The sequence below is a fragment of the Muntiacus reevesi genome, chromosome 20 (genome assembly GCF_963930625.1).
Source record: "Muntiacus reevesi chromosome 20, mMunRee1.1, whole genome shotgun sequence".
Lineage (NCBI taxonomy): Eukaryota > Metazoa > Chordata > Mammalia > Artiodactyla > Cervidae > Muntiacus > Muntiacus reevesi.
Window position 1 is genome coordinate 44,685,248 of NC_089268.1, and position 27,307 is coordinate 44,712,554.

The window sequence follows — 27,307 nt, forward strand, 5'->3', positions numbered from 1 at the left end:
TACCACTTTCTCCTAGCTCCCCTCCTTTTGAAATTCTCTTTCAGTTCCAATGGGGACTTTCTTCATTCATTCAACCCTTTAAATAGTAGGGATCTTGGGATCCGTCCCAGGCCCCTCTCTCTTCACACTCTTCCTGGGCGACCTCATTAACTGCATCTATGCACGGAAGGATCTCTACACCTTCCACTCCTTTCCCAGCTCCAAATCCAGGGTGTGCACTTCCCAAGGCATTTCTGCCCAGCACTCGGCACTGAAGGAGAGCTAGTTTTCATAGGTGCTTCAGGAACATCAATAAATGAAGCTCTCTTTAAATTCTCATGCTCAAGTCTCATTTTCCATCTGATTTAGCAGACGTAGAGGCTGAGCATCTGAAAATTAAATTCTGAGTGGTCTGGATGCACCCTCCTCCACTGAGAAAGTATCAAAGGCTCTCTACCACCATGTGCATTCTTTGGTCTTTATTTACAGTTCCAACTTCAAACTAGGTCAGTGTCTCAAACTTCCCACACCTTCTAGCCATGCTGGACTCCTCGGGGTTCTTTAAATGAACCAAGTTCTTTTTCACTTCCACATCATTTGACAGACTATTAAAATTTCTCATTTCTGTTTGCTTGAAAAAAAAAAACAAACTACTTTTTTTTCTTCCTTAAAGATTCAGCTACAGTATCATCACTCTTGGAATATCTTCCTTTTATTCCTTGAGTTACCTGGTCGTGTTAGAGACTTCCTTCTTTTAAAGTCGTATACACTTCTATTATAATACTGATACTGTGACTGTTGTCGTATTGATAAATAAATATTTATGAACCTGTACAACCTGTACAGACCAAGAACTTAATCTATAATTCTGAATGTCCAGAGTCCAACCTAATACCCTTATTTATGTATTTATTCTTAATCATTTAAATGATTTCCTCATTTTATAAAGCCAACAACTCTAACAAGACTTATTTCACCAATAACCCAAACTTAATACTTTCATGACTTTTCTGTACAAATCTTGACCAAATCAACTTAATAATCAAGCGTACAGTTATTTTGTGAATCTTTCCTCTAGTAGTAACATGATTCTCAGAGCTACATTGGATGAGATATGGGATCAGCATAGTGAGCATAGGGCAGTCAGATTTGCATAAAGCAAGGATGAATGGCTCTCTGCTTCTATTTTAAGATGAAACAGAACAATTTCCAATATTCACACCTCTGTTCCCCTTCATTAGCAGGGACAAAGCATAAACGTAGTCTTCTGTCACCTAACAAGAAAAACAAATCCTTAGCATAAGAGAAAGATGAAAGTAAAAATATGATTATATGTACCGTTAAGACTTAAATTTCCACCAATAGAAAAAAACTGCTCAGGGCAGGTTATCATTTTCAAAATGCTTCAAGACAGAATCACTGAATGGACTCTGGGTAACCTTGGTCAATATAGCTCCCTGGGTAAACTTATCACTTTCTTTCAAGTAACTGCACTTAGCACAATCTGTCATTCAAAATTAAAATACAACCTCCAACTGAAATGTTTGCAGGCATCCAGACAGGTGGAAACTAACTTGCACAGACTCTTTCTGAAGATAAAGGATATTTCAAGTACCTTGCTTAAGTTGCTTTTCCACTTGCTTGAATAGACCAGTAAGTCTGACTTGAAATGGGTGGTTATTGCTTGACAGTATAGAGATCTTCCGGTCTTCTGCTTGGAGTTCAGGAGAGAAAGAGCCACTTTGGTTGGCAGGCCGAGCGGGTTTGGATCACTGGCGCTCACGGCCCAGTCGGTGTAGGCCGAGGTTTTCTGGTCCGTCTGCGGCAGGTGCAGGGCCCTCTGTCTCATCAGGTAGCACCACGTGAAGCTGGTGGCCGTCTTCAGGCTGGGGAAGGACACGGACGGCTGTGTGTCGCCAGCCTCAGACGTGGAAGGAGTCGTGGCCGCAGGCTGACTCTGTTCCTGGACGTTTGCTTTGTCGCCTGGATTTTTAATCCCTGGAGACTTCCTTTCTGGGCGGTTGTCTGTGGATTCCAAAGGAGAAATGTGAGTTTTCTCTGCAGGCACAGCTGGGCTTCCAACTGTCGGCGTCAGCAATTCAGCTGACGGGATGCTTTCAAATTCCTGCAGTTCTTTCACGGGTTCTCTAGCCACAGGCTTGCAGTGTCCTGCTGACAAGCTATCAGCTGGTGACACATGGGTCAAGTGAAGAGCCTCGGTACTGACTTCAGGGTGAGGAAAAGCATCCTGCTCCCACGTCACAGCTTCAAGGGGCTCCGTGGTGCAAACCTGCCTCACCAGCACAGGCTTCTTCTGTTTGCTGCCGTCGGGAGCTCTTGGACCCCCTGCTTCCAGCGGCCTCGTGTCTGTCGCACAGACAGCTCCGTTTTCATCCTTGGCTCGCTTCTGGTGCTTTTCCATGGCAATGTCTAAACTATTTGCTGGGGAGAGCATCCGTTTACTGGAAGCTGAAGACTCTTGTTGTGGGGAAAGTCTTCCGACAGACATCTTTGGTGTTGTGGGCGAGGATTCTGATGGAGATGGGTTTTGGCCCACCTCTGAAAAGACAGGTTGGCGGAGGAGCTCTCCGTCTGGGTTTGGCAAAGCATTCTGGGGATCGTTTTGCGGTTTTGGTACGGGATTTTGTTCTTCGCTGATTGGCACCGTACTACGATTAGCCTGGCAAATCGGCTGATTGGAGAGATCCTGGGTCACTAGGATTTGTGGCAGAGGTGTGACTGCGGCGAAACAGTATGCGGGGACCTGAGTCTGCAGATGCGTGGACAGCGTCAAGGACGTGGGCACCTTTGGCACCTGACCGCCGAGAGCCCCGACTTTCAGGGGTGGCGGAGGACACGAGTTAGATGTGGCTTCTGCTAATTTGGCTGGTAAGGTCAGTGAGGTCGCACGAGGGGCGGCCCCGGCTGGATCTGAAAGAACTTGCTTTGGCAGAGGTTGCACAGGATTAGAAGCACAAGGCTGGCTCGAGGCGACCGTGGGACACTGGAGCTGGTACTTGGGAGCAAAGCAATCCTCACTTTGAGAAGGTACACACCCTTCGGGGCTTGCATCTGGTTTGACACTCTGTGTAGAAGATACCTGCAGGGACATCTGTGTCTCTGGGTGGCTGAGGGGCACGTGGATTGGATTCAACAAGTGGATACCGAGAAGCTGCTGAACAGGAAAGAGGTTTGGAGAGTGGGAACTTGCCGTTTCTGCTCGCACATCCTTCACTGGAATCTGGGAGTGCAAAGTGTTTGCAGGAAACTCGGCTGAAGCTGGGTGAGTGAGCTGAAGCCCCGGCAGTGGCACTGTGCTCCCAGCCGGGCGGGCGATGGTCTGGAAAGACAACGGGTTCCCGGGAGCCAGCGGATTCTCCGGAGCGATGTTTAAGGAGATCTGCCGTATCAGTGGGCCCCTCCGTCTTTCCAAGAGGGGCACGTGCCCGGCGACTCCCACGCCGGAAGGGGATGTTGGAGGATGCGATTCGGCCGGTGGTGTCTTCCGAGATGGGGCGATGCTTCCACAGTCGAATGACTTGCTTCTGAAATCGGACACCTCCATGGACGTCTGCAGGCAGTGAATCTGTTCCGACGCGGCTCGCCGCATCTCCCGGGGACCCCCGGGAACACTCAGGGTGTTAGAGCCTGCGGGAATCAGGAGGAAGTCCGCTTTGTGCAGAAAGTCAATTCTGGGGGAGGCCTCGGTCTTAGAAACGTCCTCCACGTCTAAGGAGGCGGAGAAACTCGATGTGTGCGATAAACTACTGTCCCTGCTGAGGCTCCGGGAGAGCGTGGAGTCGAAACTCGACTCTGCGGAAGAGTGCTCCATCTCGGCCAGGCGCAGTCTCTTCTTCTTGGGCGGCAGCTTCTCCGTCGGCAGCTTGGACAAGGTTTCGCTCCGCTGAGGCCAATTGAACTTCTCCGACTTCTCCGGATCGTGGCCTTGCCCTTCCAGGTCCCGATCTGGCTCTTCAGTGACCAGGATCTCTGGGACTTGGATGCTGTGCTGCCGAACGAGTCTGGAGGGCTGTCCGAGCACGTGCCGCTCACCTGAGATCTTTCTGGAACCGTCCTGAAGTTCCCCTCTCGGAGCATCGGACAGCGCAGGCTGGTGGGGCTGTGACGTGTGCCGGGGAGGGTGGCCTTCCTCTTGGGAAATTCCTCTGACGCTCAGAGATCCCGGCTTGCCCGTTCTCAGCTCCTGGAAAGGCACGGGGGATGCGCCTTCGCCAGCCTCCGGCTTGTCAAAGGCCCCGGGCCTGCCGAGCGAGTTTGTGTGTTGGATGACCGAGATGCCGGCCCCGTGCCTCTTGGGCTCCGCCCTGTCCTGCACGGCCGAGCTCATCGGCTCTTCCAGGACGGACGACGGCTTCGGGTCCCGGGGCTGGTCGGGGCCTCTGGGCCCCCGCTGAAGCTGGGTGGCCTGCCGCTGGAGGTTTCGAGGCTGCAGCTCACCGGGGAGAGCAAGGTTCTGCTGGGACAGACCGGGGGCCGGGCCCAGCGTGCTCTGGGACCGGGAGCCCTCGGAGCTTTTCGGAGGCGCGCCACTCTCGTTCTGCTGAAGTTCGTCGTCATCTCCGACGCTTTTCATCTTCCTCCTTTTCCGGATCTGGGGCGTCTGTTCCCAGACCCCGGTGGCCCCGGCGACCCGATAGTGCAGGATGGGCGTCTGCGCCCCGCCCGGCACCGGGCTGTGGTCGGGGTCCCGCACAGCGACCTTGGTCTTTGGTCCGTGCAACTCTGAACAGTAAAATTTCTTATGGTTTTCGAAATTTTCCAGTTTCCGATACCTGTTTCTGCAGGTCTCGCACTCAAACATGGTCCCTCGCCCTTGGTGAGACTTCTTCTTTTCCAAGTGTGAGCCCGGGGCCGGGGGCTTGCTCCTTGGGGCTGCCGTCTCCCCGGCGGGGCTGCCTCCGGCGTGGCTCTCCTCCCACGGCTGTCCGGCCCCGAGAACGTGGTTTTCGCTCGCTGAGGAGTCTTCCACCGCTGCTTGCCTCACCAGGGTGCGGGGATGTCCACTCTGGGTCACAGAAGGGTTAGGTCCTGGTACAAAGACATCATCGTAGAAAGCGCCAATTTTGTCATCGAAGGACTGACTTCCTCTCAGCGGATGCGGGGCAGGGATGATGCTGGCGGGCACTGCAGAGTACCCGGTGGTGGGCATGGAATTACTCCTGGTGATGGGCAGGCAGTCAAGGGAAGGTACAGACAGAAGAAACACTTGCTTAGATTTCTCCGTGGGGGTGAAAGGGGACTTTGGTATATCAGAGCTCGAACTTGTTCTCCGTCCCATTGGTTTCAAGTCAAACTGGAAAGAGTCCTTAAAGATGTATGACTTGGGGGAATCGATGCTTCCCCGGCGGGAGAGGGAGGTCCTCCGGGGCTTCACGCTGTCCAGCTGCTTGTCATCCACCAGGGCTTCGTTGTCGGAGATGAGCTTTGAGATCCGCTCCTCCAGCGTTTTCGTGGCCAGCGGGGGGCGCATCTGACCTGGGAGGAGGGGTGCTTTGTCACCTGCGGGAACAGCAGAGGCTGCTGGTGTGCCGCCCCGCGGGGTGGAGGGCCCGCTGCTCTTGGCAGAGTCCTGCTCTGGGGCGGGTAGCGTCCTGGCAAAGGGGGTGGGCGGACTCACGGTCTGGTCGGCGCTTTCCGATCGGGAAAAGTAGCCCGAGTCCGTGCTCCCCAGGCTGCGGGGACTCAGCAGTTTCCCTTGCTGTTCCTGGCAGTAATCGGTGGCCTGCTGCCTCTGCAGCTGGGCATGCGCTGTGCCCACAGGGGAGTCTGGCTTTCCGTCGGGCTGACTTGGGTCGCCTTTCTGATGGGCCTTCTCATCTGCCTCCAGGGAGGACACCCAGGAAGGGTGGGACAGGACCCGGGTTCCCTGAAGGTCTTTCTGTGCACCAGGGAGCTCGGGCTTGGAATCGGTAACCTTTGGGCTGTCAACTCTTAAAGGGGACACGCTGATGGGGTGGACCACAACCTTTGGTAACTCTGCCGCGGCCTGTGATTCTGAAGACCCGTCCTGGCGCGCAAAGTCACCGACCACGCGCTCGGGATTGCTTGGGATGGAACCTGATTTTGGTAAAACTTCCGAGCTGGACAGCATTCTTATCATCTGCGCCGGCTGCAGGTCCATGGAGCCCGCGTCGTTCGGCCTTTCGTCGCCAGCGCCGTCCTCTTCGCTGTCTCCACTGTCTTCCACGTCTGAATGGATGCTAAGTGCTTTGGGGGACTCGTGTGACACGAACAAGCCGCCAGCATCCGGCTGCAGGACGAGGCCCAGTTTGATAGTGTGTGCGTGGGACTTTTTGTGCTTGTACAGGTTGCTTTTAGTCTTAAATGAAAACCCGCAGGTCACGCAGGGGTAAGGGCGCTCTCCGGTGTGGGAGCGGATGTGCTTTAGAAGCACGCTGGGCTTCGCACAGGCTCGGTTGCAATACTCACATATATATTTTCCTTGCTTTTTTGGCTTCTGATCTTTCAGGAGAAGACTGCACATTTGCTCCACGCTGTGATTAACCACAGCGGCGACAGGGCTCGAGTTGTAGATGGGCGTGGGGGGTGACCGTGTGGAAGGCGCGGGGCTCACCGGCACCGGGGAGGCAGCGTCCACTTGCTGGTTTGGGGGGGTGACCTGAGTGCGGCCGGGGAGTGGCGTGGCCGCGGCGGTGTAGACGTGTTCAAGCTGGGCGTTCTCCTGGCTCTGCAGGCTCGCGAGGGGTGGGGTGAAACCTGAACACGCGGGAAGCTGCTGACTTTGTGGGCTGGGTTTAGGCACGGGGAGTTCGTGTATGTGATACACGGGCGAGGCGGCCGGGACTGCCGCTGGGTCCTTCCTCTGAGCGGCGGACACCGGCCCAGAGGGGTACGAGGTCCGAGGCGGTGGCGGCTGCGAGGGGGCGGCCGCGTCCGGCAGGCGCGCGTCGGGGGCCTCCTGCGGGCCGCCGTGCGGGTGAGCCGGGGCGCGTGCGGTTTTATTTGGTCTCAGTTTTTCGATCTTCGAGGCACCCGGTGAGCCCTTCTGCGACAGGGTGTTCAGCTCTGGCTCCATGGCCTTCAGCAAGACGTCGAAGGCGGTGTTTGCAAAGGAGGAGGGCGGGGAGCTGCAGCCGGAGGAGACGGGACCCTCGCTGCGCTCAGCCTTGCCCTTGCTGGGCGGGGACCCGGGGTCACGCTTTCCCTCGGGGACGCTGGCCTTGGCGGGGTCGGGGCCCTCCGACCTCCATCGGCGCGGCTCTGACGGCTGCTGCGGCAGAAATGGGGGCTTCCGGGGGCAGACGGGGGCTTCGGGCTTGGGGGCCCCGGCGGTCAGCCCCGGGGTCTCTCCGTTGTGTTTGGTCGGCGGCCTCCCCGCGGCCTTCCCCGGGCTGTGGCTCTGCTTCTTATGGGGCTCCGCCACGCCCGCGAGCACGTCGAACGGGGACTCTTCGGTATTCTGTCTGTGTTTGGCCTGGAGAGGATTTCTCAGAGGGGATTTGGGTATTTTTTTCAGGTGATTCTCCGCTACAATCTTTTTCCGTTTCACCCCTTTAAGCGATTCGGAAGTTCCTTTGATGCCAGCCTCTAAGAGCTCTGTTCAAAAAAAGGAAAAAAAGAGAACCAATTGGCAAAATGGTACGCACACCAATTATGATTTTTTTAAAATTATGACTATATGTCATAACATACAGTTATGACAACTGAAGAAGGCTGTTTAAGGAAAGCCCGTGTTGGATAAAACTGCATTCTAGCATTCTGGTGATAAGCTGGCCATCAGAAATCTGTTGACCTTACTATATGCATTTCTAGAACGCTGTGTTCCTCTCTTGACCTTCATCTTACCAATTTCCTGGGTGTTGTTTCAAAACAAAGTTATCCTCCACCTTCACCCTTGCAGCTGAGGACCCTACAATGACAGTCTGAGAGAGGTGGCCCACAAAAAAGAAAATTCAACTTTTTCATGCTGGGTATTTGTCTTTTCACATTTAGTATCTTTTAAAGCAAACTTCTCAGCATGTTTCTAAAATAATAGCATTGCTCCAAAATAGGCAATACTGATATCCTTATGCGCTTCCCTGGTAGCTCAGCTGGTAAAGAATATGCCTGCAATGTAAGAGACCCCCCCCCACCCACCCACCCCCCGCCCCATTCGATTCCATATAATGATCATGGGATATTCACTAGTAGAACTGTGATGAATTACAAATATAGCAATTATATCCATAAACAAAAATAGGAAAGTAAAATAATACACTTATTAGTGACTCTTCAACAACAAAATTTTGAAGTCAGAATGAGGTAATGGCCTTTAGTAAAAAAAAAAAAAATCACCACTTTAATTGAACAAAATATTCAATGGCTACATTTCTCTGCTGTTAATGATAGCTGAGTAGGTAGCTAGACAGAGCTTATCATAGGAGAGAAGAGACGAAACCACCTCTATTTCCCCCGTGTTGAAATAAACCACCATTCAAATGGCATCAACCACCCATAATCACTGTCAACTATTGTATTTTTGAGCAATAATTGCTTGCCATAATTTAGTTTCTTTCGATTTTGTTGGATCCTTGGGCACATCAACAAAAATTATTCAAGCTTATATTACTTACTTATAAGGAAGTCAAATACTGTAATTTCTCATTATTTTCAAATAGCTGTTACAATGCACCTATTTGAAATTCATATTAGACCCAAATGGCTACACCAAAATAACTACTTTGCATTAACTGAAGAATTTACATAAAATAAAAATTTCTAGTCATCTTGTGACATCAGTTTATGTGCACTCATGTTTTAATTTAATGAAAAAAAAAACATACTAATCCACTAAAAATACATTTAACCACTACAATCAGAGAGGCAAATAAAAGGAGAGAAGGTCTCATGATGAAAATACTTGAGCTAAAGAAAACTAGAAAAAAAAAAAAAAAAAGAAGGTATCAGTATTGTTGATAGAAGCAAAGTCTCTCAGTCGTGTCCCACTCTTTGCAACCCCGAGGACTGTAGTCTTCCAGGCTCCTCCGTCTATGGAATTTTTCAGGCAAGAGTACCGGAGTGGGCTGCCATTTCTTTCTCCAGGGGATCTTCCCAACCCAGGGATCGAACCCATGTCTCCCGCATTGCAGGCAGACGCTTTACCATCTGAACCACCAGGGAAGCAGTATTGTTGATACCTCTACAAAATGACGTTGAGCACATCTTTTTGATTCTTCAACCCAGTCAGTCATAAAATGGTATTTCTTCACTGGCTTTCCCTCTTCAGGACGAATGCAGTAAAGTCAGGGGTGTATTTGGTGCCTCTCATTAACTACACAAGTGAGAGGGCGAAATGAAAAATGATGACCAGCATCTTGGGTGAGAAGTTTCCCCACTCACTTCCCAAGAATCTGGAGGTGGACTGAAACAAGAGTGAGAGCCATTGGGCTGTTAAAATAGATGCAAAAACAGCAGAGCAGCCACTTGGAGGAGCGGCAGTTGCCAACCCAGACGACTGTCAGAGCAAAAGCAGAAGAGATTGGAAAAACCTGCCCATGCCAAGCCCATCCACAACCCAATGTGACCTGAGCCTTGACTGGGGTGAACATGTTTATTTTATATTTTGCATTCTTTCTGGATTAAGATTTTATTTTTAGGTAAAGCTGTTTGTCCAAAAAATAAAAAAGAGTTAAATGATGGCTTACACTCCAAAGGAAAAAAAAAAAAGCACAAATTCAACTCACAGGCAAATTACCAAGAAATACCATAGGAAGTTTTAAAGGGGACATTCTATGTATATGAAAAACAAAAAAGACAATTCTATTTTGCATTTAAAGAAAATGAAGTTGAGATGAAGGGGAAGGAATGACTTAAGAGTCCTATTTCTTTATAGAGATCATTCTTCTAAATGTGAAAAAAACACATTTTAGACAGATTTTATGAACCATGTTTCAATTTTAGATGAAGACCCACTCATCTCTCTCTGTTGAATGTTTAGAACATTTACACTCTATTTGCATAGTCGTTTACTCTTTGTTCTCTGAATTTTAATACCTGGTACTAATACACCATTTCTTTCCTTCAAAAGCGTGTACAGTCCTTTGCTTTCTGGCGGTGAAGCTTATCAAGAGAAGCCGCTGACAGCGTAACAAGTAGTTTCTCCTTCTTGAGGTGACTTGCCTTTTTTCTGCCTGAGTGTCTGCAAGAACGTTTCTTTTCAAAGTCTAATAACAAAACTAGTAGTCAGCTCCGAAGTGACCACTGTACAACTTTCTAATTTTTTTTTTCCTGGAACACAATGAACCTCTAAAAGGAGATACATTTAGTTTATTTCAGAAAAGTTTTCTTTTATTATTTATTCAAATATATTTTCTGGCCAAGTTTTTTTCTTTGGGGTGGGCTCTTTTACATTACTGACATCAATTATCTTTGTGCAGGACCACCCTTATGATGATTTAAATTGCTTCCATCTTTTTGTTTCTCTCCTTTGCTTTTTCTAGAATTATCTAAAGCTTTTCCCTTTACATCAATAATTTGATTTTTAGGCCATTAAGTTCCTTGTTGTATCACTTTTATTAGTTTTTGACTGACATTGTTTTGTTCCCTAAGTTCCATATTTTCCATGTCATCTCATTTTATTCCCTCATGTTATGTGTGACTGTGTGTGTGTGCGCATGCACGCACATACATGCACGCTAATCGCTCAGTTGCTCCAACTCTCTGCGACCCCGTGGACTGTAGCCTGCCAGGCTCCTCTGTCCATGGGATTTCCCAGGCAAGACTACTGGAGTGGTATTTCCTGCTCCAGGGGATCTTCCTGACCCAGGGATTGAACCCCAGTCTCCTGCATTGCAGGCGGATTCTTTACTATCTGAGCCCCCAGGAAAGAAGCCCACTGTGGCTTTAAATAAATTTATTATCTTACTAAGTTTAAAGAAGCTTAAAAAATGCTTCTGTTTCTGAGATAATAATTTCTTTAAGGCTGAACTTTTAGTCCTTTTCAAACTCTCTCTGCTTATCTATTACTTGAAATTATGGGGAATCACAGTGGGTAGAGTTCAATGAAGAATATGATCCCAACAATGTTTTTCTGAGCTGTGCTCACGCTTCTAAGATATTGTTGGATCTCCTTTACCATTCTCCTTGTTTAAGGAATAAAGTTAAGGAAATAGGAGCTAAAGTATGACAAAGGATATTCTCACGGTTGGATAGTGCCAGGTATGGTGAACTACAACCTAACAGTGTGTTCAAAACCCTGCCTTGATTGAAGGCGAGTCTCTTTTTCTGATTGACTAAAAAGTACATAAGTGTGAACAACTTCAGATCTCTCCTGGTTTGGGGGACATGTGGACCACTTGTTTTCTAACAACTGAGGTCACACTGGTGTCAGACAGTCAAGAGATCAGAGGGAGGGGGCACGATTTAGAAGGCCTTTCAGTGGTTCAGGCAAGAGTTAAAACGCTACCCTGAACTCAGGCAGTGACAGTGAACTTCTGAGCTGATTCAAAGCAAGAAAGCCTGAGAAAGGCATGCCCAAGGTTGTGCTGAGGCTCCCTGTCCCTCTGGAAGGGCCAAGACTAAGCTTGTTTTGGGGGAGGGAGGTGTGGCTGGGGTGGAAATCAACTCACTTTCCATCCCACCAAATCTCAAGCTCAATATCCACATGTAGAATTATAAATTATAGCTGCAGACCCAGGACGAGACATGTTCAGCATGGAAATGGTAAGGCTAATAATGGCAGAGCCACTTAACATAACATTAGACATCCATTTCAAGTAATTACAAAGATTACACAGCAGTATGAAAATGATGATATATTAAATAGACATGCACATATTCTTTTCTCTCCCTATAGAGAGTACGGGCTAGAGGCACAGATCTGGGAGTATGCAGTGAGTGCTGTTTTCATAAAAGTACAGAAATGAGAAGCCAGAGAGGATACACAGTAGAGAGGTCTGCCATCAGAAGTTTGGGTGATCCCTGCATTTAAGGGTGGGCTAGAAACAACAAGAATGGTAATGATGACAAAAATAACGACAGCAAATGCTAAAAAAAAAAGACAAAATATGTGACAGGAGGACCCAGGAAGCCAGGGTTTAGAGACTTCTAAGGAGAAAATGTGAGCAACAGTGGTATCATGTTCAGATAAACAGGATGAGACATGAAGCTGCTAGGTGTGGGGGTCACTGGGATTTCATTCTGTCAATAACCTGAGTGGGCAAGGACACAGATTCTCCCCTAGAGATTCCAGAAGGAAACGGGGCTCTGCTGACACCTTGACTGAAGCCCTGTGAGGTCATGAGGGGCTTCCAACCTACAGAACTACAGGATTAAGTATTTCTTGAACTGATAAGTTTACAGTAATTTATGAGACAGCAATGGAAAACGAACACAGGCAGCCACTGGGCACATGTGACTGTTTAAACTTAAAAACAGTCTGCTGCTCAGAAATGGGGTGTGTATGTTCTCTGACCACAGCAAAATTAAATGAGAAATAAATAGCAGAGAGACATCTGGAAAACCCCCAAATATTTGGAAATTGAATAACGTATTTCTAAATAGCCTAGGGGTTAAAGAGGAAGTCATAGGGGAATTAGAAAAATCCAAACAAACCTTCACAGCACTAGGAAAACATGATAAGGAATATTTACCATGCCAATGAGAGGCAACACTCAAATCAAACACTAGAGAGATCTCTAAAGGCGGGGTCAACAAAAAGATTCTTGTAATCATCACTATGATTTTCAATAATTTCTCCAGATCTAGCCAATACAATAACAGAATTTTTTAAAATGAGATACAAATGATGGTAAGGAAGAAAACAGCATTATTAGAAGTTAACAGTGGTTTCCTAGGGTACCTAGGAGAAATAAATGAAACTCTACTACATCTAATAAGAGTTTCAGTAGGTCAGCTATCTACCCAAAACATACATATATCTTTTGCTCATACCAAAAACAGTTAGAAAATATAATGAAAAAATATTCTATGTATAAAAGCAATAAAAATAGAAAAATGCCTAGAAATACATTTAGCACAAAATATTCAAAGCCTACAGAAAATTTAAAAGTTTTCTGATATGAAGGTGCTCACAAAATGAAGAAACACACATGTTGCTGAAGATAAGCAATATTTTGAAGATATCAATTCTTTTAAAATTTATAAACTTTATACAATTTCAAACAATGTTTAAAACTTGCTTTTTTAAAAAATATGACATGACTCTATTCTTTACTTAGGAGAATAATATTCTAAATAGTATTTTCTCAAAATCAGATTAATGGTTAAACTTGAGAAATCTGTAGGACTATAAATGCATTTAGTATATGAAAATGTGTCATATTTCAAAATAATTGGATAGAAGTAATAAATTTGAGAAAATAAGGTCCAAAAGTTTCCACAAACTAATGAAACACATGAATCTACAGATTCTAGAACGTTATAAACCACAAGCAGGATAAATACACAGAAATCACACCTATACACATCACTGTGAAACTACAAAAGTCAGGGACAAGGCCCAAAAGGGCTGCCTTCAAACGAACAATAATTAGACTCACAAGTAGACATCTCCACAGTTACAATGTATTCAAGGAAATAAGCTGCCAAACTCGAATTTTATGCTTCTGTACTTGGATTAAAAGTATTTTTTCAAGAATGAAAAAGAAATAGACATTTTCTAATAAATGAAATTTGAAATGATTTGTCACAACAGACCTGCATTAATGAAAAATGATGATTCTTCAGGTAAAATAAAATTATCCCTCACTGGAAGCTAGAGGTGTAAGACAAAAAGTAAGTCCCAAGTTGATTAATACAGGTAAAAAGAAAGATGAGTAGCAGCTGTATACAAATAGTAAAGAATATCTGTGGACTCAAATACATGATAATAATAGCATGTAAGTCAAAAGCAGGGTAAGTGGACACACTCCAAAGAAGTACAGATGCTATAATGTAGAGTGCGGAAGCTTGGAGCCAGGATCTAACCCAGCTGCAGCCTCTGCGGCACCACCACGCCTCATGAAAGACACGCTGAGAGGAGAGCAGAGTGGTGCGTGTGGTCTCAGTGAGGAATAAGCTCAGTTTCCCAACAAAAGATGGGTTCAGAGGCCTTGACAACATTCCTAATGGGGGACACACACTGCAAACAATCAGAACAGAGCAGCAATTCTGAACAGAACCTCAGCCCTGAAGAGAAAAGCAGGGGTGGGATATAAGTGGAGTCTGAAGTCGGTTGCTCCAAGCAAGACCAAGAATCATTTAGTTAAGGGTTTAAACAATGCAGGATACAACATTAACTTTTATCGTATAACAAATAGGTAATGGAATACATTTTTAAAAAACTGTTCAAGAGAAATAGGAAAATAATTATAGGGTGAGGAAGGGAATCTGAATTCACCATTAACAGGCTATACACAGCAAAAAGGCAGGAAATAGAAAAAGAATATAGATTTTAACAGAAAAGGAAAAATGTAATAGAATAAACATACTAAATTTTATATATTACAAAATCTTGGATAAAATAAAAAAATTCATAAAGTTTAAAAACATTAAAATATGATGGGATTAGAGTAACAGAGCTGGCAAATCTCTACCCATCACCTGGAATTCCATATTTTTAAATTCATCACCTACACATATTATTCACATACAACTAATGTGTAATTCAACCCCAAAGCAGGAAGTTAGCAAATTAAGACCCTAACAAATACCTGCTTATTTAGCAATAATTTAAAATATAGATCAAAATCTAGCAGGTAGAGATGAAATAAGTACTCAAAATATTTATGTCAGTAATTATACAAAGGCAAATACTGTGGAACTTTTTTATATATGAAAGGAAAAATTTTAAGCAGTCAATATAATTTCAGAGAAATAATTTTGATTGTAGAAATAAAAAGTAAAATCAGATATATCAAATTGAAAAATTTTAAAGCAGAATAAGTAACAATTCTGTTTGAAAATTTTAATTAAATAAGAAATCAGTATAATCAATAATAAATGTTCTCAGAAATGAGAAAGGGAAGGATACAGCAACAGTAAAAATTATTTAAACTTATGAGAGAAGGTTATACTCTGCCTTAAAATATTTGGATACTTGTATAACATACAGAATGTAGGAGGTTATAAATACAATCGACCCAGGAAGGCACAAACCTGACCAGGTACATCTAGCTGAAGACATACACATGCTCACAAACACTCAACTTTCATATAGTAACTTTCCATATTAAATATAAGGAAACACTACCAATTAAGTCACAAAACACAAAACAGATTTAATATTACAGGCCAGTCTGGGTGCTCAGAACAGCCAAATAAATATTTGCCCAATGCCTACTGTATGCACCAGGAACCGCAGGAGGTGCCAGCATATGATGCTGGGCAAAATGGAACCGGAGCACTCATCCCCACGTGCGGCAGGGGTGAGGCAAGGAGCTTAACGGGCTGAGATCTCATCGGCTCTTAGGGCGCTGTCTTCGCACTGAAGAGACACAGGTAGCCATGGAGGGGTTTTGTTACCGGTTACTGAGTGGGTCACTTGCTGTTATGTGGCGGGCTTCCAGAAATGAACCCGCATAGCGGCCTCCCCATTCTGGTGCAGGGCTGCACTTCCAACACCATCATCTGTCAAACCATGTCCTCACTCACTAAACATCCAACTAGGCGCATACGTTACTATATACATTTGCTCTCATTTAAATTTTCTTCAGTCTCTTCCTGCCTTTTCTCACTCACCCACAGAGTCTCATTTTATTTTTCCAAATCTCTTCTTGAATGAAATAGCTACTACAGTATCCCAAGCTTGGTGGTTGGTGCAGAATTCTAAATCATCATCCTTAAAAATTGATATTCTTCTTACATATAGCACAGCCCAACAAAACACATCTGGATAGTGAAACAGGAGTAAAAGAATGCTCTATTTCAGTGAAATGGTCCTCTGTTGTTTGCTTTCAATTTTTTAAAATTTATTTTCTAGAATTCCTCACAGTTGTTTGCCTATTTCCAATTGGTTCTGCCTCCCCCTTGCATTTATTTTCTGTTCTTTCTTCCCCAGAATTGTATCCTTCACTTCCATGTGACGCAGGTACTGCCTTCTCTCATCTGAGTAAATGAGAAAAAGAACAAGTCCCCATGTGGGCAACAAACGTCTGAGACTGCTTCTCTCTTTTTCTTTTCTTTCTTTTGCCCCACACGTAGGTCACAGAAGCAAGGCTAGGGGAAAGTTTAAATAAATCAACCAACAGCAGCGCGCATTATCCTTTTAAATCACCCTACAACACGACTCGCATAAAAAAGTAATACTGAAGAGGCATATGCATGAAGTCAATTATCCCAAAAGCGAAGATGGTAAATTAAACATAATCTGCGTTCCCCCCGCCCCTTATCTTTCTTCCATGAATCCCCAAGTGAACCAACAGAATAAGACCCATTCCTTTGTTTTCCATCATCCTCAGGGATATTGTCTTCAAGGCAGCTCACATCCACATCTCATAATCTAAGCTGTTTTATATACCTCTCTTGTCAAAAAACAAAGCAGTGGACATAAACACACACTTCACAGAATCTTAAACAAATGTGTTTTGAACATTTTAATCTCCCTGAAATCCTGGTGCATCTTCCAATCACTTAGAAAAGCACCCTGTCCTCCCTTATCTGCCAGTCAATTTTTCCCTTCCTAAATGGTACATGAGATCACTGTGTACCTTACAATCCATAACATTTTGAAGTTAATGGAAAGGCTATAAAAGTGTGAAAGAATGCAAACCTTTCAATAAATCCTATAAAAGTAACATCTTGTTAGCTATTTTAGCTTCTAATTTAATAAATGATTACTCAATAGGAGTAATCAATAATACTATTAAGAAATATATTGAGAGTTTTGCCTCTCAAAATTTGCAAGAAGTAAAGTTTTAGTTGCATTTCAACACCATGAACAGAATATTTACTTATTTTACTAAAAGATGGTTTGTTTGCATGCATGCTAAGTTGCCTCAGTCACGTCCGACTCTGTGCGACCCAATGGACGGCAGAATACTGGAGTGGGTTGCCATTTCCTTCTCCAGAGGACGGTACTACCAACACAGAAGAGAGAGGGAATCACAAGAGGAGGAAACAGTGACATGAACCCATATTTATAAAACTGGCATAGTCTAGTTGTGAAGCAATGATCTCTTGGGAGCTAGTATTTTTAAATCTCAAGATATTGGCAGGATTGACACATGACACTTTAAACTCATATACGTGGCACAAATAATTAAAATAATACTAATTTTCTGGCAATCTGAGCCATTAGCATTGTCTATGACACTAAAAGAACACTTCAGGAGACCTGCATATTTAAATCTGAAATTCCAAGTAAGATAATATTAAAAGAAAAGAGAGATGAATTTCTTTTCTAAAAAATAGAACAGCTGTAGCTGTTTTCCCAAGGGAAATTTGTTAGGCACTGCTGCCAGTCTACAGAAAACCTCATGAATTTTGATTCCACCAATTCAGATTTTATGATAATTTGCACAAGAGCTGGATTAAAGCGCATAGGTTCCTTTAAGGTACAGACTTTTTCTTTTCTTTCCACTTTCTAGAGCGAAAAAAGAATGGCTGATGCATTAATAAAAAAAATTACTGAAGAAAAGAATGAAAGAAAAATATGATAACTTTTTTTGAGCATTTAATATTAAGAAAGTAGAATTTATAAACATTTCAATTAAAAATAAACACCCATTAATGCTCATTTAATTACATTATTTCCTGGTTATTAATTTATAAACTAGCTAGCATTACTATAATACTGAAATAATTAAACTGCATTCCTTTAAAAAAATTTTCTAGTTCAGACATCTCACTAACATATCACACTAGTCTTCCCACTGGCTGTATCAGTGTGAGCTTTCATTCTGTAAAGTGCTAATACCTTTCCAAATTCATAACACTGTAAGCAACCCAACCAAGTTTTGTTTTACTGCACAAATTTTCTCCAAGACTGTTTTAAAACATTTTAATCTTATCTTGCATTAACATTATTCATTTCAATTTAAGAAAAATCAGTCCAACTTTTCCATTATGCCACCTAAAGTTTAGTCTTAACTTAGGAAGGACTTCATCACCCTCAATTATGGGAACATGCTCTCATATTTCCTTAAGTATACTTAGCAAAATTCTTAATGAAGAGAATGTCACTGGCATAAAGGTATAACCTTATTAACATAAAATACTATTTCAAATCAACCTTCATTTCTTTTTTTTCCAATATCACATTCAGTATTTAAAAAAGAAAAAAAAAAGGGGGGAGTTATTTTTCAGTCCTTGAAAACTTATTCATGTTATAAAGAATTTCCAAAAATTTAGGAAAGTAGGTGAGCAAATGCTAGCTTTCATATTTACCCACTAATCAGAGTTCACAATCTAGGTTTCTGCTCACTAGACAGTTCACTTCTGAATTATTCATCTAGTTTTACACAGGAACCTAACTTCCCTCAAGCTTCCCCAGATAACAAGAGGGTAATTCCAGGCAGTACATTATGCCTATGTTAACAGAAATCTTACTTGTCAAGTGACTCTTTGGAGTAAGTCTGAATATCATAGGGTTATTTCAGCAGGATAAGTTGCTTATTGTATTTCTTAAGCCATAAATGACTTACATGCTTAGGACTAATTATTCTCATATACATGGTGAAACAGATGATAAACTGAATTTTTTTCTTAAATAAAAAACTTTCTGGTGACTAGAGTATATAATTTCAGAATGATAGCTGCTAAAAGGAAACTATAGATATTATGGTGGTGATTTTAGGATTTTGCTGTTTGAGACATAATAATATGAAAAATCTCAATGCAAACTGACCTAGAATCTCCACCCTTTTCTATATCTATTATTGGACTCCTACTTTTTCCTGAATCATTACAATATTTTTTTTTGAAAAGGGGATCTCTTCACTCAAAGGATTACTTTAGAACAGGAGTAACTACTATAGATTCAACTATCACTAAAACACAGCTCTCATCCAGTTACAATGCAGAATAACAGTAGAATAGCACAGAGTTGCTTGCTCCTTAGAAAAAAAAGCTATGACAAACCTAGACAGTGTATTAAAAAGCAGAGAAATTACTTTGCCTACAAAAGTCCATATAGTCAAAGCTATAGTGTTTCTAGTAGTCATCCATGGATGTGACAGGTGGACCATAAAGAAGGCTGAGTGCCAAAGAATTGATGCTTTTGAACTATGGTGTTGCAGAAGACTCTTGTAAGTCCCTTAGACTGCAAGGAGATCAAGCCAGTCAATCCTAATGGAAATCAACCCTGAATATTCACTGGAAGGACTGATGCTGAAACTGAAGCTCCAAAACTTTGGCCACATGATATGAAGGGCCAATGCATTAGAAAAGACCCTGATTCTGGGAAAGATAGAAAGCAGGAGAAAGGGACAACAGAGGATGAGATTGTTGGATGGCATCACCAGCTCAACGGACATTAGTTTGAGCAAGCTCTGGGAGATGGTAAAGGACAGGGAAGCCTGGCATGCTGCAGTCCATGGCGGTCGCAAAGAGTTGGACAAAACTGAGTAACTGAACAACTATTATCAATTCAATTACCACTAGAACACAGCTCTCATCCAGTTACAACGCAGAATAACAGTAGCATAACACAAATCTGAAAATTCCTCATCCTATGTTGCAGTCCCTGGGATACAGTTATTTAACAGCTTTCAACTTCAGCTTTCCCATCTTTGTAAAATGATGAATTTTTCTGTAAAATGCAGAATTCTTAAATTTCTAATATAAAACTAGGAACATTTTTATACACCATTCCCTGAAACTTTTGATTACACTGTATTCAGAAACAGAGAGCAAATTATTTTAGAAATACAAACTGATTTCAAAAGGCAATTAATATAACAGTGCAATTAAGTCAGAAATCACTAACAAAAAAATAAACAAAATCCCCAATCATCCCTGAGGGAAAAAAATTCTATCGAGGGAGTCAAAGAAGAAAACAGCACAAAAATTAATTGAAGTAGCAAATATGAAACTATGTTTAATACAGCTAAAGCAAAGTTTATAAGGAAATTAATAGCTTCAAGTGATTTTAGTAGAGAAGAATAAAGACTTAAAAATAAGCTCAGTTACCAACTTAAGAAACTGGATAACAGAATAAGCCCAAAGAAGAAGAAAAGATAACGCAGAGTAAAATGTAATGAAATGGAAGTATCATACAAGACAATATCAAGAAACTCAGAAGCTACAGTAAAAGGGGAATGGAACAGACAGACCTTTGGCAAGACTACTCAACGTAGGGAGAAAAGGCATAAATGAACAGTGAGAAAACTGAGACACAACTACAGATCCCGCAGCAGCGAGAGAAAGAATACCATGAGTGACTTTTTGCCAATAAGCTTAAATGCTAAGAAAGTGGATAAATTATAAGAAAAATACCTGAAAGAAGAGCAAAAAAGAAAGCTGGAGTCATTTTATTAAATACATTGACAATTAATCTCTGACAAAGGAGGCAAGAATATACACTGGGGAAAGAAGTTTCTTCAATAAGTGGTGCTGAGAAAACTTGACAGCTACATGTAAAAGAGTGAAATTAAAACATTTCCTAATACTATACACAAAAATAAACTCAAACTGGATTAAAGACCTAAATGTAGGACTGGATACTACAAAACTCCTAGAGGAAAACAAGCAAAATGTGTTTTTCCATAAATCACAGCAGCATTTTTTTTTTTGGCTCCATCTCCTAAAGTAAAGGAAATAAAAGTAAAAATAAGCAAATGGGACCCAATTAAACTTGAAAGCTTTTGCACAGCAAAATAAACCATCAGCAAAATGAAAAGACAACCTATTGAGTGGGAGAAAATATATGCAAATGATGTGACCTATGAGGGATTAACCAACATATATAAACAGCTCATAGAACCCAACATCGTATGAGCTATGTATGAGCTCATGTAACTCAACACCAAATAAAAAACCCCAAACAACCTAATTTTAAAATGCGGCAAAAGAAGTTAATAGACATTTTTCCAAAGAGAAAATGCAGATGATGACACAGAGTTAAGACTTTCTACCAAGCAGATACTGGGACGAAATGAAGACTAGTATGTAGGGTGATACAACAGTACATATTAGCAATGTGCCAGTTCTTAAATTGGCTTTTAGAATCAAAGATGACCATGCTATTGCCATGATGTTATAACAATATATGTTACATATACTACTATAAGTACTATGTATTAAATATGTGATAATACATAATGTTACACACATATATAAAATACATACACAATAATACATGACATTGCATATATATGTAATAATACATATTACATATACTTACATGGATTATTTTAGGGGTCAAATATTGTGTGATAAAAATTTAAAACAAAGTATTAAAATCAAAGTTTATACATGAATCACCTCATAAAAGCTCTCCTAATTAACTGATAAATTTATTTCTTCCCAGTTCACTTTACGCATATTCATCACTATTTATTTTATTTAAATCTCACGCAATGATTTTAGAAAGTGTCAAGCACAATGGATATTAAAACCAAGCATATAGCACCACAAGGAAGAAAACAAGGGCATGATAGAGAATTGATGAATGCTGCTTTCTATATTTATCCCCAAATTGGTCAAAACCAAAACAAATAAAATTCAAGCCATCTGATTTTCATTCATAAACAGAGAGAAAAAATAAAAGAAATGGGCTACCATAATTTAGTTCACTGCTTTATTCTATTGGTGTATAATGAACAAAGTCAGTTTCTCTGTCATTATACTGTACTACACAGATTAATCTTTCCTTAAAATGTTAGAAAACAGCAAAGATATCTTTTAAAATCTACCAATAAGCAAGGTTTGTTTTAAGAGCCTACCAGTATGCTAAATGCTTCTGAAGATAAATTAGTTACTTGTAACTAATGGTTATTACTGGTAAGAAAAAGAAGAGGGAGAGAGAACCTCCAATGGGTTAAGGACTATAGCATCTTCAATTGACACAAAGCCTTAGAACAAAGTAGCAATTAAAGAAAAAAAGGCAGATATAGAAAAAGTTAAATTTTCAGGGGGAAATCACCAGAAGTTGGAAAAAGCAGTGAAAAAATGACCTATTCTAGATGATCCATAAATCAATAAAAACAATAAATAGCTCCAAATTTCTAAAGTATATTCTACAAAAGAAGAAACGGATTTCCTTTCATCAAACAAGACAGCTCAACAAACAAAGATCTGAGAAATCACAAAGAACTTTGTTACTCAAGTTTACCTCATGTTGTCAAGGACAAACTGATATTATTCCTCAATTATATTTTGGAGCAAAATGACTTTATTTTTAATTGGCCCAGAATGCATATGTAAAACTGAAAGCTGAGTAGTAACACTGGGCAGTGAACTGCACAGAACAATGCTTGCTTGGTATTCATCCTGGGTCTTAAATAAATGTAGCCTGCCAAATGCAGCCCACTGGATTATTTCAACCTCATTATCCCATTTCTTTTTCTAGAACCTCTGTTCCATTTCCTCCTTCCTATCAGACACTTAGTTCACTGTTTTTAAAGCTCTTTGCCACAGGGGTAGGAAAGAAGGAAAAGTAAGACAAGAACACATTTATATTGCTAACTGAAGCAGCTCTGCACCGGTACTAGACATGGAAAAGATTGACCATGACGAAGTTTAAACTCCTAGGTTCTTACAGCCTGAGTGTCTCAAATGCTTTAGGACTTCTGCAGTGTGCGGAAGGGATCTTCAGTCAACCTTTCAAAGGGATGGCCTGGCTGTGGTGACTTCTCAACTCTTCTTAGATTGTGTTTTGGCAAGAGTGCCACTGAAGGGTCATGTCTGATATGGGCCTTCCAGAAATCCCAAGGAAAGTGGTGAGGGGAGCAGATAAAGAGGGGAGATACTTTTAAGATGTCTGCACATCACAGCGAAGCTACCCAGACTAACCCCAAACAGCCCTGGAGGCTGCCCCGGCTGGGCCAAGGGACAGATGAACGTGGACAACCTGAAACTATTTCCACCAAAGGTATCTGCTTAGGAATCTGCTGCTGCTGCTGCTAAGTCGCTTCAGTCGTGTCCGACTCTTTGTGACCCCATGGACTGTCAGGGGTCCTGTCCATGCCATTTCCCAGGCAAGAATACTGGAGTGGGTTGCCATGCCCTTCTCCAGGGCATCTTCCCAACCCAGGGATCAAACCAGAGTTCTCCTGCGTCTCCTGCATCGAAGATAGATTCTTTACCACTGAGCCACAGGGAAAGCCCAGTTAGGAATCTACTTAGATTAAAAAAAAAAAGAAAAAGACTTTCCATTGGAATCCTACATGGCTAAATTTTTCTGCCAAAATATCCTGTGGTAATATATATGTAACAAGAACAAAGCAAAACTAAATTATGAAATCTAAATGCCAGAAAGAGAATCTTACATCCTTTTAATCAATTTTACCCATTAACATTAGAGTGTGCTGGAACTCTATCCACCTTCCTGTCTTCCTCCCATTCCACAGACTGCTGTACATCAAACGTCTTTTTTCATATTAGCCGAGAAAATAATCAGTATGCTTTCTGTGATGAAAACCTCTTTTTGCTTGTAAGCTTTTTATTCCTTATGCAAAATTTACCCACGAAAACTAAGGAAAGAACACAGATCCAGATAAATAAAAGTGAATCAACTTCCTCTCCCCCATCTCTCACCACTGCAACAAATCATCACAGTCAACTGAAATAATTAACATTTTTTAAAAAGCTGCATAACATCCCCAAATATGAAGGTACTACAACTGAGGCAACTATTCCTACACTGACTAGCATTTGAGTTATTTTGGTTGTCTTAGGCTTTTGTCACATCAAAAAAAAAAAAAAAAAAAACTCCGCCACTCAAGCCCACAGAAGCACACATGTACGTGAACACAGCCATCAGTACCCATTATACTGGCCCCATTTATGGCTATGTGACAGTCTCCCAAATAGGGCTTTCAGAAGATCTGCAACAAGCTGTCATACTGCCCGCAGCAAAACAGGTAACACCTGGGAAATAGTCATAGAACCTGCTATGCACTTAAAACAAAGTGCATATTATGCTATGCACATAAAGCAAAGTCCATCCACTTTTAGGTATCAATTTTACATTGATTCATTTAGAAAGGTTGCAATAATAAGGTATTTATACAGGAATCTCTGCAAGAATAAAGCCTATACTGGGGTTGATTTTAATTTACCTTTTTTTGACACTTCTGCCCCATTTAGTTCTTTTTGTGCTTCTTCAATTTTGTCTAAGAAAAACAAAAAAAGTATAAATTAATTCATCATACACAAATAAGAAGACAGCAAAACAAGTATATTACTTATAAATGGTACCTGACACATAGTAATAAATATTTGTTGAATGAATTATTTATGAAACAAACATGTGTAAACTGTTAAAGTAATAATAGAGTCCTTTTAAAATTATAATTTTAATTAAGTCTTAGCCACAAGGGCTACTTCCAATTGTTTCCACAATGCAAGTAATTAGTGCATTTTAAATACTGAACCATAATTTTAAAATGTTTAACTGCCTATTCAAAGTACATAAAAATAATTCTTTTTTTTATGAAGACATACAAATTTCACTGGTGAGTTTCAACAAATGCCAACTGGCTTAGAAATAAGTCTAAGCTAAGTTCATAGATGGCCTAAGACCTAAGTCAAACATGGAAGAAGTAAAAGGATGAAAAATAAATGATGGGCTGAAGCACAGCAACATGATGCTTCTGGCAACCGTTGGTTACAGAATAATTACCCATGAAGTGTGAGGGTGGAATACTGAATTAAAGAGGCACTGAATAAAAACTAAGGGCTTCCCCCGTGACTCAGCAGTAAAGAATCCGCCTGCAATGCAGGAGACTCGGTTCGATCCCTGAGTTGGGGAGATCCCCTGGAGGAGGGGATGGCAACCCCGTCTAATACTCTTGCCTGGAGAATCCCATGGACAGAGGAGCCCGGCAGGTTACAGTCCATGGGGTCGCAAGAGGGCCAGACACGACTGAGCAACTGAAAAACAGCAACAAATATACAGCACTTCTGCAATCATCACTTTTAGATGAGCAGAGTTCTGAGAGAAGCACCGACTAAGAAAGAGTTGGGGCGGCTGCCTCCCAGAGCTGCAGCCCTCCCGTCTGAGCTTTGAGCACGACTGGACTTGGCAAATAAGCGCATGTTCTACGTTGGTAACAATTAACTTAAATTTCTATAAGGATATACATAATTAAAGACTGACAGAAACCAATTCTAAGTTTAATACAGTGGTCTAAACACTAACTGGTAAAAGGTAACAAAATTCCTGGTGCTATTCTATACTGAAATGAACACCGTAACCATAATGATGTGACATTTCAGCTAATCCACTGGAGCACAGTTTAAATGCTTTCAAAATATTGGCATGTCAGCCACTCATAACCTCCCAGGATCCACTATCAGCTCCCAATGGTCACTGATACTAAACTCCATCGCTGGCCACGGAAGATGGCATCCTCCCCACCACAGGCCCTTCAACCTCCGGGGCTACCTGCCCCTTCCCCCGCCAGCCTTGCCGGAAACGCCAGAAACTCGAAGAACCTTCCATTCACTCAGCAAACTTCTTTCCATTGCATATTGATCCATCCAGCCTGCCTTATCAAGGCAGACGGGGAGCATGAGAATGCAAGAAACAAGCCATGGTTTATCACAACTCCATCTTCATCCCCACAGCAACAGCCTATTTGCTCCCTGCTGGTTATCAGATCCAGAGTAAGATTTGAGGGGAGAAGAGACAGTCCTTGGAAATAATACAATTTTTTCCTCATTTGCAAGCTTTTAGCTATTTATCATGAAATGATGAGTAAAACAAAACAGTATTGAAAAAAAAAGCCCTTAATAAATGCAGAAAGTAGATTCTGTATTTAGCAGTACTTTTCTTCAAAAGGAGAATTCCAAATGTATGACTGAAATTTATATTAATATACATGACAAAAGCACAAGGCACACTTTCTCAAAAATAAATAATACTGAGTATATTGAAGAGTACATTGGAGACATTCAAAATGTAAATAAGTATTAAATACACAGTCTTTGAGAAACAAAAAAATGAAAAACACTATTATTTCTATGCCAGCAGTTTGCCTAAACTTAAGAACCATAAATAACACATATGTATATACTGTACTGATATATATTCATAGCAGTAATGACTATGTGTAAGAGTTTGTGCATACATAATTTGATATTACATAATAAAACAACTTTTTATTAATAGGATTAACTGGGGCTCCAGGCAGCAAAAGCTCATGACTTCACACGTATTTAAAGAACAGTTTCTGTTTAGTATATTGAAGTTTGGCCACCTTCTATTTGTACTTTAACATGACAAATTCTTGCAAAAATGACCTCAATTTACATCAGTAGATTTGGGGTATCTACTGTGTTAGGTATAGGCATTTACTTAAATGCCTTTACCTGGAGCTCTAATTCAATAGGTAATTACAATCTTCAATGACAGAGTTTATAACAGTCATTATAAGCTCTTGCCTTACTTTTTAGAAAAAGTCCTGTTTATATTTAACCTCTGTTTTATGATTCTCTTGGTAAAATATGATGTTTTAAAGACACTCTCCATTTTGGACTCTGTAGGAGGAGGCGAGGGTGGGATGATTCAAGAGAACAGCATCGAAACATGTATATTATCAAGGGTGAAACAGATCACCAGCCCAGGTTGGATGCATGAGACAAGTGCTCGGGGCTGGTGCACTGGGAAGACCCAGAGGAATCGGGTGGAGAGGGAGGCGGGAGGGGGGATCGGGATGGGGAACACATGTAAATCCATGGCTGATTCATGTCAAAGTACAGCAAAAACCACTACAATATTGTAAAGTAATTAGCCTCCAACTAATAAAAATAAATGGAAAAAAAAGTAAAAACATTTTAAGAGAAAAAAAAATAATAAAATCATTTAACCCATTCAAAAAAAAAAAAAAGATATTCTCCAAAGCTACAGAGAAAGTACTCATTTATTAGGCTCTTAATTGGTCCAGGTAAGACAATTTACTAGTATTTAAAAGCAACATTTATCATTTTTTTCACTATGACCCAGAGTAAGGAATGTATTTTTATATTCCAACCAATTACACATGTGTGTGTATATACATATTACATGTATACATAATTCAGGAACCAACTTACCCATACACTAATTTCTGTCTTTTTCTATGAAAAATGAAAAATGCTGCCTTGCCCAGACACATTGGTCCACAGCCCCACGCTGGACAGCAAACCCACGGCTTGCACCCACAGACAGAAAGCAGTTCTCAGCCGAGGGCTGCACCTCCCAGCCAGGACGCCTCTCGTCATAGCC

At 41.8% G+C, this 27,307-nt stretch overlaps 1 protein-coding gene across 5 annotated transcripts in view; it reads right to left on the reverse strand.

Annotated features, from left to right (window-relative positions):
* The window catches only part of HIVEP1 (HIVEP zinc finger 1), a 130,151-nt gene that overhangs the window by 30,359 nt on the left and 72,485 nt on the right, over positions 1-27,307 (reverse strand). For all 5 annotated transcript variants that reach the window (XM_065912200.1, XM_065912202.1, XM_065912198.1 and 2 more), the window contains exons 3-4: positions 24,159-24,212; positions 1,595-7,557 (exon numbers count right to left, since the gene is read on the reverse strand). In XM_065912200.1, coding sequence (XP_065768272.1) covers positions 1,595-7,557; positions 24,159-24,212 — 6,017 coding nt within the window. The remainder of the gene's footprint in view (positions 1-1,594; positions 7,558-24,158; positions 24,213-27,307) is intronic.